This window comes from Megalops cyprinoides, chromosome 5, assembly GCF_013368585.1.
Source record: "Megalops cyprinoides isolate fMegCyp1 chromosome 5, fMegCyp1.pri, whole genome shotgun sequence".
In the NCBI taxonomy this organism is placed as follows: domain Eukaryota; kingdom Metazoa; phylum Chordata; class Actinopteri; order Elopiformes; family Megalopidae; genus Megalops; species Megalops cyprinoides.
In genome coordinates, this window is record NC_050587.1 from 11,297,217 (window position 1) to 11,314,177 (window position 16,961).

At 40.8% G+C, this 16,961-nt stretch overlaps 2 protein-coding genes across 6 annotated transcripts in view; both read right to left on the minus strand.

The window, feature by feature from the left end:
- Positions 1-2,833: 2,833 nt before the first annotated feature.
- Positions 2,834-12,856, minus strand: sdad1 (SDA1 domain containing 1). Its single transcript, XM_036529327.1, has 22 exons — positions 12,658-12,856; positions 11,912-12,016; positions 11,666-11,764; positions 10,632-10,742; positions 10,472-10,543; positions 10,278-10,378; positions 9,518-9,575; positions 9,223-9,297; positions 8,879-8,980; positions 8,681-8,750; positions 8,450-8,553; positions 8,104-8,161; positions 7,939-7,997; positions 7,212-7,288; positions 6,739-6,836; positions 6,295-6,371; positions 5,955-6,084; positions 5,746-5,840; positions 5,446-5,633; positions 4,763-4,847; positions 3,322-3,483; positions 2,834-3,040 (listed from the first exon to the last, which is right to left on the minus strand). Exons 1-22 carry the CDS (start codon positions 12,745-12,747, stop codon positions 2,990-2,992), a joined length of 2,067 nt encoding a protein of 688 aa, XP_036385220.1. The 5' UTR covers positions 12,748-12,856; the 3' UTR covers positions 2,834-2,989.
- Positions 12,857-14,573: 1,717 nt separating this feature from the next.
- The window catches only part of ptpn13 (protein tyrosine phosphatase non-receptor type 13), a 68,031-nt gene continuing 65,643 nt past the window's right edge, over positions 14,574-16,961 (minus strand). For 4 of the 5 annotated variants that reach the window (XM_036528273.1, XM_036528275.1, XM_036528274.1 and 1 more), the window contains 4 exons: positions 16,492-16,829; positions 15,955-16,170; positions 15,583-15,645; positions 14,574-15,214 (listed from right to left, as the gene is read on the minus strand). In XM_036528273.1, the coding sequence (XP_036384166.1) occupies positions 15,137-15,214; positions 15,583-15,645; positions 15,955-16,170; positions 16,492-16,829 (695 nt within the window). In that variant the 3' untranslated portion in view covers positions 14,574-15,136. The remainder of the gene's footprint in view (positions 15,215-15,582; positions 15,646-15,954; positions 16,171-16,491; positions 16,830-16,961) is intronic. The other variant, XM_036528276.1, reaches the window with a different exon arrangement.

Sequence of the window (16,961 nt, forward strand, 5' to 3'; positions counted from 1 at the left end):
GCAAGACATTCATGCTAAGTTCCTTTGGCTCTGTGTTAGCCGAGACACCTTGGCATGAATGTGGAAAGCATAGTCACATATTATATAACACCTAACACTGAAAGACATCAACAAATAACTACTGACTGCTTCATGATGAGGACAGCTCTGTCCACAGGAGAGGCTTAGGTATTGCCAATGGCAGCTGCCACCCCCCGTGCTCAGAGTTCAAAAGGCTACCTCCAGGCAAGCGTTTCAGAATGCCAATAACTCAGAGAGATTATTTCAAAGGGACATTTTTATAAAGCGCAGTAAATCTTATGAATAAGGACATAGTTCTCTTAAAATCTATCCCCTTAACAAATGCACCTAATTTAAAACAACGAATGTGGGGTTGAGTGGTAAACAATGTTATTTGTACACATAACACTGTGTATGCGTGCTAGTTCGTATGTAAAATACTTAATGCTTTTCTAGGTCTGTTTAGTTTGCTATCTGTGGCTTTAGAGCAAAATCACAGTGAAATTAAGAAAAAAAAACATTCCTTATTTTGACATCTCACAGCTTTTCATACATTCCAGACTGAGAGAAGGCTATTAAAGCTCTAGAATTGGGGAATTCAGCCATGTGCCTATCCAGTACCATGTGAATGTTACTGGAAAATGACACAACCATGCTGGAGATGGAGCGGGATGGAACCAAACTTGTAAAATGCCTTTTTGGCAGCAATGAGGATTGCTAATACACTGTGGGACAGATATGGTTAGTTGGTAACCACCATTTAGGAGAAACATGGTTGAATGTTTATTCCAGCTTACTGTGGATGTTGATGATCTTTGCCATTTCCCCCCTTAAAATATCTGAATGATCCCAAAAACATAGGGACAGTGGTTCAGTGGTTCAAATAGCTTCCACATTACAAACTCTGCAAAAGGTCAGCCACAGCTTTCCTGTAAAACCATAAGGATAGTGATGCAGTGATTGAAGCATCTTCCAGATCACAGACTTTGCAAAACTCTGGGAAAAGCCAGCCACAGCTCTGGGGCAAAACATGGTAAAATATGTAAAAGTTTAAAACATTACAGATTATTCTTAAACAGTCTCAACATTATGTGCATTTCTATGGTATTTTTTGCTGACATATACTGGTTTCCCTGATGGGTGACCAAAGCATTCCTTCTTTGCTTCCAGTGGCAGTATTACCCCTACTTAAAAATGTCCCAGAAATAAAATACACTCCCACACTTCTTTGAACTTCATTCCATTTTACCACAATCAAACATTTGGTCTTTCTTCCGTTTTCTGAGGATCAATTTCCAACACCAGCTTTTGAAAACACAACTTAAAGATGTCTGATAGAATGAACAATAAAGACGTGCTATAACTGTAATGTAGGCCATTTACGGTGTCAAAAATCATTAATCATCTAACAATAATTATGTGGTGAAGGGCTCCTCTATATTTTCACATCTTGCCTGCATATCCATCATGGCTGCCATGACACATCTGGCCACCAAATACAGCACATTTAAAAGTTAGGCAAGTGATAGAAAGAAGAGATGATTAGAAGCACATTATTATATTTCCCATACACAAGGCTGCTGCCAAACACGTGACCCCTATGACACTGACAAAGTGTACAAATGTGTAGGCACACACTGACATCTGTAATGAGTGTGGCACTGTGGCCTTTGTGTTAAAAAGTAATATGCACACTAACACCATTGTGCATGGTTGTACCAAGTGTGATTAAAGTCCTCCTTTTTTTTTTTTAAAACAGACCCACTTCTGTGGTGAGTACTGTCAGAGCTGAGGTAATTCTGAGCTGTGTCAGAAACTCCAGCCTAGCCTGCAAACTAGTACTGCTAGTACTACTAGTACTACTAACTAGTATCAATACTATCACTGAAAGGTTATCAAGGTTATTATCTTTAAATAAATCAATATATGAAAGTGACAGTTATTTGGGTGTTACCTATCTAATTAGTGCCAACAAGCAATATTAGCGTAAAAATATTTATTATTCTAGTTAGCTACCTAGCTAGATGTTCTCTTATTCCATTCACAATAGCTATCACTATACTATGCCACAGGAAAGGGGAGAATCACATCATCTCTCCATTCATCGTCAGAGATGATGATTGCCAGATCATGAACCTCATGACCTGAGATCATGACAATGGGCTTCAACACAGTGTGACATTACACTAAATGCATTAGAGTGGGCAACCATACCAGTGATGACTGGAATGTGGGAACCTGGGAAATATCCTTACTGAAGAAAATACATGATGAAATGTGGAAAACCTACAATTCCCATGCTTCCATTAAATATGTGAGTGGCAGCACCTGTGACTGAGCATTCATATTGCCTGTCCAATCTGACTAGGTGATTTTGACCTGCATTTTAAAATTAATTATTTTTAATAGTTGCATTTTACATACATGTATCAGACATGTAAGACATACATGCACTGCAGCACTTACATTCACATGTAAAGAAAATACATTAAAAATTTTTTTTATGTTATGAAGAAATGACTAGTTTCTAGTGAAACGAATTAGTGAGGCACATATTAAAGGAAGTAATTTAGAGGTCTGGGACCAGCATCATTTTCAAAAAGTAATACCATAATGCTATCAAAGTTCATATCTATCTTACTATATTGACTGCAGATTGAGGTTATCTGGGAATAAACGACGGCATGACATTCCCTCATGCTTTAGTTGTAACATCACAAAATTCACAAAACAGGAGCAGTGGACCAAATTTCCATATTTTTAATACACAAGATGCGTAATAACCTTCCATGACCTGTACAAAATGGGACTGACAGAAGGGGGGGGGGGGGGGGGGGGGGCGGTGTTGTGCGAGTAAGCACAAAGGCTGAGGCACATATTAAAATAAAACAGTTGCTTTGGGGGAGCGCTGCCCAGCTGATTTTCTTCAGTGCGCTCTCACTCTGCGTGATATTAGGGTCCTGTTCCCGGAACTCTTACATCAGAGAGGTCACTTCATGTGCTGTTTCTTCTTTTTCAAGAGAGCCTCCTTCAGGGCCAGCTGAAACAAACCATTCATCAAAATAACGCTGTTTATAATAGTTATTACGTAAGGAATGCAATACTTTTTATATTAAAATAAAACATTTGTGATGTGATAATTTAACATTTGGCCAATAGTCAGTAATGAACATTTCTTTAAGTCAGCATTTTAAAGGGTTTATATGAGGCACAGCAATACAGGACACTACAGTCAAACTTCACGCAATGGTAAGTAACTTTCTTAATGGCTGCTTAAGCGTTGTCTCTTCACGGAGAGTAACGCATGGTTCAGTCGTGTACCTGCTTTTCTCTAAAGGACCGCTTGTTCTTGGTACGGACGTTTTGGCTGTGCCTCATCATCATGAAGTTCTTCTTCCTCTTCTTTTCCTTGTTGGTGGTGCTGGCGTAGGGGTTCAGCTTGCTCCTCTTCTTCACAAACTCCTTCCTATCCGTCCTGCCAGCCTGTGGACAACCAGGGAGTGTGCAGACGGTCACCAGGAGAGAAAAGTCAGCTTTGCACAGAGGGTACATCATTTAGCTTAATTATGAGTGAGTGCTATGGAAAACACCCTAGAGGACAGTGCCATTCTGTGCAACTACATGACTTCAGTCTGGCTGTCCTAAACATGTTTTGTACAAGAAGACAGAAAGAACAAAATGCCGTATCAAATATGTATAACCTGTCTTATGTACTTCTAAAGTACTGTGTAAATATTTGAAACAATATGTGACGTGGGCGTAACCTCATACACATCTGCACTGCTTATTTGTCTGCATTGACTGACTTTAGGAAAGGGAGAGGGATTTTTCTGGTTTTTAGCACATAAACTGGCATTCCAGTGCCTTGCAATTTGTTTTAACTGCCACTTTAAAAATGTCTGGGAATACAATTTGCAAGGAACTTCCCCAACACCTCTTTCAGCATCATATGTAAAACCTCCCTCTTCCTGGAAATCCCCAAGCTGAATTCACTATGTCATGGAAACTATTCTCTGCCATCTCCTCCCCTTCTCTTCGTCCCCATTATTAGTACTACCTTACATGCCCTTGCAGTGTTCTCTAAGGACAAAGCTGCTGATGATGTAGGCTCTTGACGTCCCCGGCTGTGCAGTCTGCTAGCCTGTTTACACCATTGTCCCCACCTGATCTTCCCTCCCTCTATTCTTGTCACCTGGCCCCATCTGGTAGCATCCGATGCCTCCGGGGCTCCGGACGTCTCGCTAACAGGCCACCTGCTCTCCGCGTCCTATCCCACCTCCTCTTTTTAAGCCACCTCTCCAGATCTTCATCTCCTCCCACTTTGATTCTTTAATAACCTCTGGCTCACTATCTACTGCTTTAACACAGATCCATCTCATTACATAGAACCCCAGAGGCTCTCTATTTCACAAGGTCAGATTTCCTTTTCTCCATTACACATGCATGTGTCTTTATGAAATTCACTGTATTGCACACGCATTTCAGCACGTCTCATGGTGACCTTGAAATGGATTCTGAGCATCATCTTCAACTCGCTCCTTCAGAGATCACAATTTTTCTAAATGACACGATAAATATGGATTTATGGCTTTAGAAACTTTAGTCTGATAAACTAAAGGTTTTACAAAATAAATCAGGTTACAAGAAGTTCTGATTTGTTTGCATAATGGCCTTACAGCACACATTTCACAGTTACGCCACAGTTAAGTGGAGTGCTAACAGAAGATTTATTGAAATGAATTCTTTTTCAGATTCTGCTTACCATAGCTGTCGCCAGACGTGTTTCTTTATCAGATTTGGGCTTCTTGTGCAGACGCTCAATATTTCTCAGTGTGAGCAGCTCCCCTCTGGAAAATCCATATCATTAATGTAATCACGTATTGAAAAATCACAATGTCAATATGTTTCTGTTATGCAAGCCCACAAATTCTGGACATTATGGAGTGCACCACTGCAAAAGGTATTGGTATGAATTTTCCTCTGTTTAATGCTTACCTGCAGTTAAGAAAAAATAAGTGGTGCTCTCTTTTTCTTAAGGCACTTAAGTTGCCTTTACGGTTTTAGCAATTTTCAGCAGAAAACAGTTGAAAAGAAATCTGAAAACAAATTAACAAACTAAAACAATTCCATTTTGTGCATTGTCTAAGATGGGTTGTGTGTGCTTTAATGTTGACCTGGAATATATCTGGTATGCATCTGCTGCTTTTCTCATTAGACATAACCAAAATGGCCTAGATGGCCTATGTGATATATCTGGAACAAGCTCAGGTCAATGTGTGTTGTGTGTTGATAGAAAAATGATTCACCTATAAAATGACTCACCCGAAGTGTAAAAATGAGCCCTTTGGCTAAGGTAGGTAACAAACGGCAGAAGCAGCCGGTGGGGACAGGCAGATACCCCGTAACAGGGATGGGGTGGGGGTGACCTCTAAGTCATGCACACACCTGCTCTCGTCATCGCTGTCCTCCACGTTCTTCCTCTTCTGGCTCTTCCCGGGGGCGGAGCTGACCTCCTTGGCCATCTGGGCGAGCCGGATCTTCTTGAAGTCGTCCTGCGTGAGGAGGCGGCTGGCGCTGACCGCGGCCGCCTTAGCCTTCCTCTCCTCCACGGGCATGCTCTGCAGCTTCTCCGCCTGAAACGCGCCCCCCGCACACACGCGCCGATTACACACCTCAAAGGGGCCGCGCGGCACACGGCTCAAAGGACAAAACGAGGAAACGCACGACCGGTGAACCGGCGCTTACCACTTCACCCTGCTCTTCGTTGGAGGAGTGGTGAACATCGACCCACTCTCCATCATCGTCGTCGTCCTCGCTCATACTGGCGCTCTCCCACTCTTCTGCAGACATGTGGAGGGGCGACAATTAAGTAGGCATATTGATGACTTCTGTAAGAAAAAGCTTCAACAGTTCATCAGTTGAAGCTCCTCACACTTACAGTACCGTCTCCTTACCTTCCTCTGCTTCATCTCCATCCTTTTCCCCCTCCAGCTCTAGGACCTCGGCCCCAGGGATGAAGTCTTTGGCCTGCAGCTCCCCGTAGTCCTGAATCTTAGCTTCCACCGAGGCTTCAGTGGGTTTCCCCTGGCAAGAACACATTTACATTGGGTAACCTTACATTAAATTCCAGCAACTGCTATTGCAAAACATTTGTGTCAGACAAAGTGTGCTGAAAATAACCATGAGAGGAGATTTCACAGCCCATCCACTGAATGTGACTGAAATTAACTGAAGTGAAATGTCTGAAAGTGGCCCCATGTTGAGAGCTGGTGTACATTACACTGTCGTCCTCACCCTGTCTTTCTTGTGCAGCATGTGGGGATTCAAACTCCTGAACAGCTGGATCAGCCCTCGAGATGACATCATCACATCTGAAACCAAACCAGAAAAATCCGCATTTAACCCAAAAAAATGTTACACAGGTGTATATGCCCAAGTAAACCCTTTGGAAAGTTTCTGGGATCAGGGATTTTAAAATAAAGAACACTGCTCTGATGTGTGCTTCCTTTGTCCGAACGAACATTTTCCCTGAGTTTCATTTTCTGTACTGACTTCTTCAGACATTTGGAAATTTTACACTTAAATTACGTATTTCTAAAACAATGACTACTGCAAAAGTTAAGTTCCTGATAATATTTCAGAAAACTGTCCTTGGCAGTATTATTTAAGTACAGCTTGGCCTTGCTGTGATCATGGCAGCAAGGGGCCCTTTGCACAGTCATGTAAAACATGTCTCACTCTTGTCTTTGTGAGTCTTGTACTGAGCCAGGTCCTGCAGCAGGTCTTCTGTCATGGCCAGGGGACAGCGGGCCACCACTTCCCTGATGGCATTGATGCTAGGGAGAGGAGGGAGAGGAACAGGAACAAGGGTCACACCATTGCCCAAATGAGCCAAGATGGTATGGGCTAATGTTTCTTAGCTGTATCATATCGCCTGAGGAGGAGCTGCTCTAAAGCTATATCAGCTGATGTACATTGACAAAGGCAAAAAGAAAACATTACAGCCCAATGTTTGTGCTGCACATGGATTACAAGCATGTTGACTGTGAGGAGAAAACAGGTAGAAGAGAAAACTGCTTGAAATAGCTTTGGCAGTCTCAAGTAATAGATGACCGAGATGTTTTCCTGCTATATACAGTAATTCATGTTGACACTGCAATGACACATGGTTATTGCTGAATTTTGTGGTAGAGCCATGAAAAGCCACTTACCCCACAGTCATCACTTCACCTGAGTTTCTGTCTGTGACAAAGTTGTTTGCTATCGTCATGATCACAGGCTGAATGACCTGCAAAAGTGACATAAGGACATTACCCCCGCTGTGTGACCATCATTACCCTATTGTCACTCTATAGCATAACAAGTTGATCATGTTGTTCCTTACAGTTTGGGTATATGTGCATATGTAAGGGAAGGAACCAATTTCACAGTGAGGAGACCTCCATTCCTAATGGGTATATGTTACAATTCCACCAACTAAAATGCAAATCACTGCAATGTATGAAAAATGGACAGCATGCACATCTTAGCTAATCATTTGGAGTCCGTAATTATGATTTAAATGATAACAAATTCCTTTTCAAAGAACAAGTAATAACAATGAAATCTGAAAATGACATTAGCTAAAATCCACAGAAAGAATTCAGAGGTGGAGCAGAGCAAAACAAAGCATGGTATAAAGGATGGACAGCATTGGGTTTTGATCTCATATTAACTTAGTTTCTCAGTTAAGTCCGCAGTATAGGAATAACATAATAGATTTTGAATTTTTCCAGTATCAATGGAATTGCATAACCGGGTAACCATATAACTGAGAAGCCTTCATTTTCCTGGACATGATCTGACCAGCAACAGAGAAAGAAACCAACTGCATTTCTCTCTTAGGTCAGATCCATTCGCAAGCTGTTAAAATGAGTTCAGTCAGAGATGAGGGCATACCTCTGGGGGAACCAGCTGATGTGAAGCCTGGGCAGCACATAAGAGAATTTTGGTGACCTCTAAATGGGAAAGAAAATGGAAAAAATTAGGTACCTTTCTAGGTCATTTCAGTTAACAGTTAAGAGGCTAAGGGCTGCTCTTACACAGAAGGGACCGATGTCTTACCTCTCTGGTGGGGCTGGAGGAAACGCTGTATGAACGGGTAAAAGTTGAAGAGAAAAAGCTGTCGGGGGGGGACACATACTGTTAATAAAATCTCAGTTTTCACAATTTCATTACATCTTCATAACGAACAGGAGTGTAAATACATGGATGTTTTCTTTTCGGCATCCACTTCATTGCTAGACAACTTACAGGTGACACTGCATCCAAAATGCTACGTGTCTTCCTCCTCACACTGTACTCTGTGGAAGCTAGCGTCCAAGTGCTAACAACCACACAAAGCCTGTGCTACATACATCACGGCTCTCGACGACAACCAATCAGAGGTCAAGATTCATAGGGGTTTTACCTCATGAATTCCCACTAGTCGGGAAATCAGCTCCATCATCATTATCTTCACCTCAAAGCGCTCCTTGGAGTCCTCCAGCTGCTTGAACAGCTTTTCAGAAAAATCTAAACAAAAGAATTATTCCTTTAATGGGGAAGAAACTGACTCATCACTCCATCTGAAAGGCATCCACACATTTAATGTACATGCACTGTGATGTGGATGTAGTGACTGGTGCTGGACAGGCCCTACCTTGCGGATCGTGGATTAGATGTATGGCAGAGAAATTGAAGACTTCTGCTCGTTTTTTCTTTTTATGTTTCTGTCAAGTGGGAGAATGATGTAAAATACAAATAAACGCATATCCTCTCCAACACTGAAAAAAGGTCATTATGGACAGCATGGAACATAAAAGCCAATCTGGTGAGGGCTCCATCGAATTCTTCATACCTTGAGGACTTTCATGGCTTTCTCCATTTTCTTCTTGTTCTTGGAGGTTTTCTTGCCGGTTGAGTACCTGATCATGATGTCTCTTGCTGAAGGGCCCTCCTCCTAAAGACAGAGAAGACAGGCTTTGCAATGGACGCAACTGCTCTGCCATATTTCACAGACAGGCTTCAGAACTGACCCCGTTCCTTCATCATCCATCACAGACAGTCTTCACAAATGACTGTCATCTTTCACAGACAGGTTTTACAACAGCCAGACGCCTCAATCATCTTTCAAAGACGGCCTCTACAAATGACCAGTCTCCTCTGCAGCAACCGCCCAAACTCTGCATGTTTCGAACATACCTCTGACTCTGAATCGCTGTCTTTTTTCTCATCCTCATCCTTGCCCAAAAAGAACTTTAAGCCTGCCACAAGAATCTGTGTGAAGACAAACAAAGCAATCAGTCTGAATACGACATTGAAGTGCAGTCTGCAGTGTGTCAAGACTGAATAGAGAAGAATGAAATGAACAAAATTGACTGTGACATAATATTTACTCCAAACAACACATTATAAAAGGTCCTACAGTCTTTCAGACAAACATTAGAGTACAAAAAACAAAATGATATGAATATGGAGGGTGAGGGTGCAACAGTACCTTTGTGATTTTGGAGAAACATGCTGTCGTGATAACATTAACTGTTTTGGCATCATTCCTGGATATAAAATGGAGAGATGAAATCAATGGAAATATAATTACCATAATGAGTTAATTGTAAGTGAATATGTAAGTACATATTGCTCTTGACTGTTTAGAGTTAAATTGCTGATTTGCTGATATTTCCTGTAAGTACCACTGCTATATACTTTTACATATGATCCTGTGCCAAATATTGCTGTATGTTTTCAAAGAATAATAAACAGAAAATAATAACCACCCCCTCTAGCCAGCAGTTTGGAGCCAATGGGAGATCTATACCTTAGCACCCGCATTTTGAAAGATTGTAGAATTGTTTTTGATTGTAGAAAGAATATGTATCAGAATGTAAGGCCATCATGACTTATATTAAAAAAGGCTACCGGCACAGAGACACCAGACAGCAACTCCTTAATGCTTGCGACATTACAATAAAAGCCACAAAGGTCTCTACTTTATATAGCTAGATTATATGCTTTATATAACGCTATTGCTTTTAAGCTGAAACATTGAACAATAAATTACATGCACTGGTATTCATACATTCACTCAAATATACATATACGTATATAAATAATATGCGTATATGTATTTTATATACATAACAAAATTATGCTTTGTACTGTAGTCCAAAAGTAGATAATTTTGTCAAATCTATTGTATAACTTCTCTTGGCAATGATCACTCCAACAGCTGCTGGGCTCTGACGCAACCCACTCACCAGATGTTCCTCTTGTACAGCTCAATCATCACATCCAGCGATATCTTGGCGGCCACGGCATTGCTGTCCCTCAGCATGGTGTACATGAAGTTCTGCAAGCTCTGGGAAAGGCAGAACTCTGGGTTACGAGGGAACACATATCCCAGGTTGACTGCCACCCTCGACTGAAGAGGACGCACAAATCAAGCACTTACGGTGTTCACTTTGTTGTTCTTGTGCTTGGCGTTGATGTTCTTGATGTCCGTCACGATGTGAGTGTACAAAGTCTGAGGAGAGACAGAGGAGAAAAGCGTGAGCCAGGGATGCTGGGAGTTTGAGCAGCGACTAAGCGTGGACGGGTTGGTGGGGGCGGACCTTCCTCAGAAGCTTGTCGTGACAGCGAAGGAGCTCGAAGAACAGCTCCAGCAGGCCCGTCGGATTGATGAGGTCTTTGTTCCTCAGAAGAATGAGGGCCTTGCAGAAAGTCTGGGGAGAGAGGGTGAGGAGACAGCATAATGAATGCCTTCAACTGACATTCCCAATAAATAGACATGAACTCATTTCCACCTCGATTACAAGTAAGGCTAGGCTTTTGTCAAAGAGGTTATTATTATTACCGGTGACTGGTTCGGCTTCTGTCAAACTGCAGCTATTTTCTTTTTTTTGAAAGTCTGCAGAATGCTTGAGCTCTAACTTCTTGTCCTTGCATCAATGCATGACATTTGAGTCTATTGCTATTTTTGAACATAATTTTCCTTTAAAAGCTTTGAGGTGTCTATCACAATAGTGTAATTTTTTTTGTAAAAGTTGCAGCCCCAACTTTTTAGAAAGATTTTTTTCATTCTGAAGAAGTCTTGGTGACTCACAGAACACTTTAACAGTCAATGTAATGTTTCAAAACAGGGAAATGTATACAATGTAAAATCTAATTGTGCCAGTCGTAGAATTTTAATTACAATAAGTACAGACATTTTGGACTGTATGTCGTACAAACTTTATGATTTACATGTATTTCCATATCTTATTGTATTAAGCTAACAAATTGCCATCAGTTATTTCAAACTGCCTATAACCTTCCAGATATAATGTCCATATGCCCCTGTCCAAATATCATATATAAAGAGCACTTCAATTCAATCACCCTCTGTTCAAGGATTCCACTATACCTATTTTCACCACAAACAGAAACAACATGGTAGAAACCACCTACCTATTCACCATGTTTATTAGTTATGCTACTCACTGAAACCTCTTAGCTGTATTTACCACATTGAATACCTTTAGCCGATGACAGATATGTTGCTGACACCAAAGAAAATGACAGGAAGCACAACTGAATAATCCAGCCACAAAATCTACACATATTAAATGTGTACATAGAGTGGCATATGCTCACAAGCTTTTCTTACCATCCGCAGGTCACTTTCAAGAACTGTATGGTGACTTAGCAGAAGCTCTGTCAACTCCTGGGGAAAACTGGACAGCTGCTCTTGATAGCAGTGCCCGACCTGCAAACGGGATTCCCAGTAAAATGAAATGCATATATCACTTCTTTCAATTACTTGGTGTAAAGGTAAAGTTAACTGACAAAACAAACATCACGTGGCTTATGGGACTGCAGGCAGGAACAAACGGCAAGCGGAAAGATATCTCACCTGGGCAAGGAACATGACCAGGTCTGCCAGCTCCTTATTGGGCTTGTCAGGCTGAAGCTTGAAGACTTCAACATTGGACTGGTAGTGTCGATACTGCTGCAGAAACTGACAGGAAGACAGGCAACAAAATTAAATCAATAACTGCAGCTAAATATCTAGCAAATGACAGCCACATCTCACTACGGTAGCCGCCTTAACGGTGGAACAGATGGTGGAAGTGCACTGGTTTGAAATCACTGTCAACTTTTCTAAGCACAGGTGCAGTTTTGGTACTACAGGATCCGTAAATCAATGGATAAATAAGTTCAGCAAGGTTTCATTTTTACAAAACTGACAAATACATATAATATTTTCACCCGCCACTCCACTTGTAATGGATAGAACGTGGCATATTCCTGTAGCTAGCCTGTTACTCCACAGTTATTTCTTTTTCTCCTAGGTAACGGGAGTAAGTAGTTAAGCGTCAGATCCACTCAGAGTGGATTTTAACAATTTCAGATGAATTTGTGAAGCTAATTAGCTAGCTAGCTAGTCATCAGCCCACCTACGTTAGCTCTCGTGGAACAACAAATCTAAAAGGATACCCGGCAACAATATGAAATTAGACAGCCATCTATCTAGCTTGTTAACGAAACTTACCAAGTAAGGTAAACAATTAATCGCAGCTGTATCAAAAGCTTAACCCAATCCTTCACGTGTACAGTTTAACCTTACAAGACAGCTAGTAAATGCAGTCAATAACTCACCTCTTCCGTGTAGGACTGGGGGTCTCTTTTTATAAGGTTCTGCAACTGTGGCAGATTTGTTGGTAATTTATTGTTGTGTCTCCCCGACATGATCGCTCTTAAGTTTTTATTTCACTCTCTAATAACAAACTATATTAAAATGTACAGTTTATAAACATCTCCCCATTACCAGCGTGGCTGCTACATGCAAGTCGCCATACTGCCGAACACTGTCGTACGGTGATCACGAAGGGACATACCAAACGGCACAGGAATGCGTTGTGCAAAATGAACCCAATCCATTGCCATATCGGCCGTGTTTTACTGTATCGGTTTTTTCAGATATAAATTCATGTCGGAGACACAAAGATTTTATGACGTTTTGTAAATGTGGTCCAAACCATTATGAAACGATGACCTGGAAATGTAAGCCTCGTGATATGCAATTTTAGCCCAACATTTATCTTGCAACTGCTAATCCCCTAAATTGATAGAGGACACGTGTTATATAGATATATCCATAAATTGCACTTCCCTTATGAATTGCCAACAAACAACAGGAGTCATATAAAGATATGCATTGTTTCAGGTATATAACAAAATATCGACTGAGCTGCCATTAGAAAATGTGACATTTATTTGGAGTGTTATGTTCCAATTTGAAATATTCCAGAATGTATGACATTTTTAGAGAATTCATAAACTTAACTCATTTTAATGGGCATGCTTAAGATCAATTGTATTGATCCTGTGTAGGCTCTGAAAACTGCATGGCTACACCATGATCTGAGGCAATGATTAAACACTGGTGTCAACTGCAAAGGGAGGGCGTTTTAACTCTCTTTGCGTTTCCCCCTCTCTGCCTCAGAGTTCATACAGCTGAATAATCTAAAAGCATCTGCCTTTGTCAGACAAGAAAACCAGGTTGCTGCTAGATGTATTAGTCAGCAAGTAGGGGGCACCCTTACCCGTGGATATAAGGGCCGGTCAGATGGTAACAGTGCTGTCAAAGGTTCTGGATGAGAAAGAGCCCCAGTCCTTGGTCTTTGAGGATGCTGTGCCACTCTTTGCAATGAGTAGAGAAGGGTAATACCACTGTCTGGGAAAAAGTCCAAATGTCTAATCTGCCCATGTAAAAATGATTCATTCTATCTAAATATCTTCACTGATGTGAGGTGTTCTCATGATTGGCTTCTCTGCGTTTTCAAGGAGGCCGGTATGTAGCAGATATGACTACCTCTATGAAACGAATCATTAAGTATATGGAATAGATTTTATTGTGTATGGGGGTAAAAGGCCATTAAACATTTCCACTAAAAATGTTGCAAATGCATTGATCTACATGGGCAGTGTCTGGAAGTTTAGAAGAACAGACTGAAAAAGGATGTTGTAGTGACTATATTAGATTTAAACAAATACATTGTTGGTGTTGCAAAACTGTTGTGTAAAGATTAACTGCATCACAACCACTACACTGCATCACAACCATTACACTGTGTGTAATAACTTTACAAATTCCAAATTACCACTATCTTGGTAAAAAATGTCAAAGATTATATTTTGTGTAGAACTCAACTCCTTGCAAACAAGTGTGCCAACTTTTCTGCCAACAGTATCATTTCTTAAAAATACAAAGAAAAAAATCCTCACTTGCCACATTTCGTTATGTATCCAGCTACCAATCCCTTTGTAGTCAGTCTGAACAGCACCATGTTTCACCTGAAATCTGCTAATAATAACTAGGGTTCGCAGAGTTCTTTCCCTCTCCAAAATTTGCCTTTACGGTGCAGTCTCATCCTGAGAATACCATTCAATTTCAGTTTCATCATATTCAAATCAAATTATTGTCACACAGCTGTCACACAAAACATGTTGCGTTAACTGAGGTAAAAACAATGCAAAGAGGGAAGACATGATATTCTTTTATTTACAAATTGCAAACAGTCCAGTAAATAACAATTTCAAATGTATCCACAGTTTCATCTGATAAATATATACACTTTAATTTCATGATTACCACTGGCAGTCGGCAATTAATAATAGATTTACAAAGCAAATACTGTCGTTGTATTCTGTCAAGGCAACCTTTCGCATCTTATAGCTTAAAATACATACATGTATGATCTTTGTTCCTTATAAGATATGAATTAATTTATAACCTTTATAGTTGTTTAATTTCAAAGAATTTATAAAAGGCATTTTTACTGCTGAATATGTCACATATAAAATCAACTTTTATTTGTTTTTAAAAGAGCAGCAGCCCAAGAGAGAACTAAAGCAAAAAAAAAAAAAAAAAAAAATCTATACAGAATCCCTTGGGATTTACTTCAAAGTCATGGAGCAAAATGTTGTAAGGCCAGCTATAAAATTTGCACAAATGTTTGTAAACCCTCAGCAACAAAAGCTTCCATTTGTTTAAACTGTACCATTGCGTACACCTCAGTGTCACTGTGCTACTCCCACAGGTAAGTCTCACTGGGGCGCTCATGAGCGCTACCCGCTATCCTGAAATCTTCTCGTCCGCTTGAAGGCACCGCAGCACATACAGGATCACTTGGTAGCAGAATATGTACTGTTCCTGTGGGGAAGGTAACCAAGGAGTAAAACAATTAATCCTACAAAGTCCCATCCCGCATGCTTCATTGTCATATTATAAAAACATTTACCCATAATGCACTGCACACAAAATGATACAGAACTCCACTACAGCCAATACGCACAGTGGGTCTACAGACAATGTTACATCAGAGGACATGCTTAGTGAAATGAGTACAACACAACATAGTTAAAAATATGGTGGAAATTATGTGAAAAGAATAACATTGTTTTCAGTAGAGATCCCAGTCTAAACTATGCATACTTGTATTCCTAATCTTGTGCATTGCTCTGTATTTAAGCACTGTCTGATATTACCAGTATGATGAATAAAGGCTACAGTTATATTACCTCTGTTTGGACCATTCCGTGTCTCTGCAGCCGCATAGTACGCACAACATCTGAGATATCAAACTGCCACAAAACAAATTGATAAGGCATCAGTAAGGAAAGAACCAGACAACTGAAAAAAAACAAAAGAATGTAGCTTTGAGTACTCCATCATGTATGTATTTACTAATGTGACATTAAGTTTTAGTAGACCTGTAGTAGACCACGGGCAACTGCCTTTTTCCCTTTGCAAACAGTCATCCTTGGAAAGTCATAGCTATAGCATAACATAACATGTATGCTCTGTGGAGTACCAGGAGTTAAGAGGAGAAACTACTCTGCTGGTTGAAATATACTGTAAGAGTTCATTAAAGTACTACGCATCAAACTTACATCTGCATCTTTGCTGATGAGGCCCAGAACCACATCTATGCAAATAAGAGTTCCAGAACGGCCAATCCCTGCACTGCAGTGGGTGATTATGGGTCCTGACCGGTGGATATGCCTCATATAGGAGATGAACGTCAGCAGCTGCTCTGGTTGGGTGGGTGTTCCGTGGTCTGGCCAGCCAGTGTAGTTCAAGTGAGTGACATGCTGAACCTCATTGGTCTGAAAACACAAACACAGTGTTTGCCTCAAACAACTAAAGAGCACCTTGTCAGTATATATACCATAATTTTTATAGTAAGTGTAGCATAGTGGTAAGGAGCAGGACTCGTAACCAAAAGATTGCCTGCTGGGACACTCCTGTTGTACCCTTGGGCAAGATACTTAACCCAGAATTGCCTCAGTAAAAATCCAGCAGTATAAATGGATAACATGTAAAAACTGTGACCTCTGTAAGTCACTCTGGATAAGAACATCTGCTAAATGCCAATAATGTAATGTAATGATGAGAAGCAAAACCACTTTCAAGCAAAAAAAAACTACCTGGATGTCTTTGACCTCAATGAGGCGGATAACAAAATTGTCCAGGTGCTGATCCTTGACCAGCATTATCTGAAGCCTCTCGTCCACCATTTCGGCGGTCTTTGGGGTGTCGGGCCAGTAGCGCTGACATTTAATCTTTCCGCCCTCCACCTCCTGAGTCATCATGGCGATCACGTTGGACTTCTGCTCCCACACCATTTGCCAAAAGTCAGCTAGAGTGGTGGGCAAAGGCCCTTGGCAGGCGATATACATGAAGTTCTCATTCTTCACTGGCATATTAATGAAGTTGGCGTTGATGTAGCCCCCATCTTTGCCCAAGACTACGCGGGTGGTGTCAACTGGAAATAAACACATGAAAAAAACAGTTAATTTCTCATTTCAAATTTCAAATTTAAACCGTAAGCATTAATGGCGGTATAGTTCTCACAAGCACATAAAAGGCATGGTGATGTGTTGATATGACAACATGA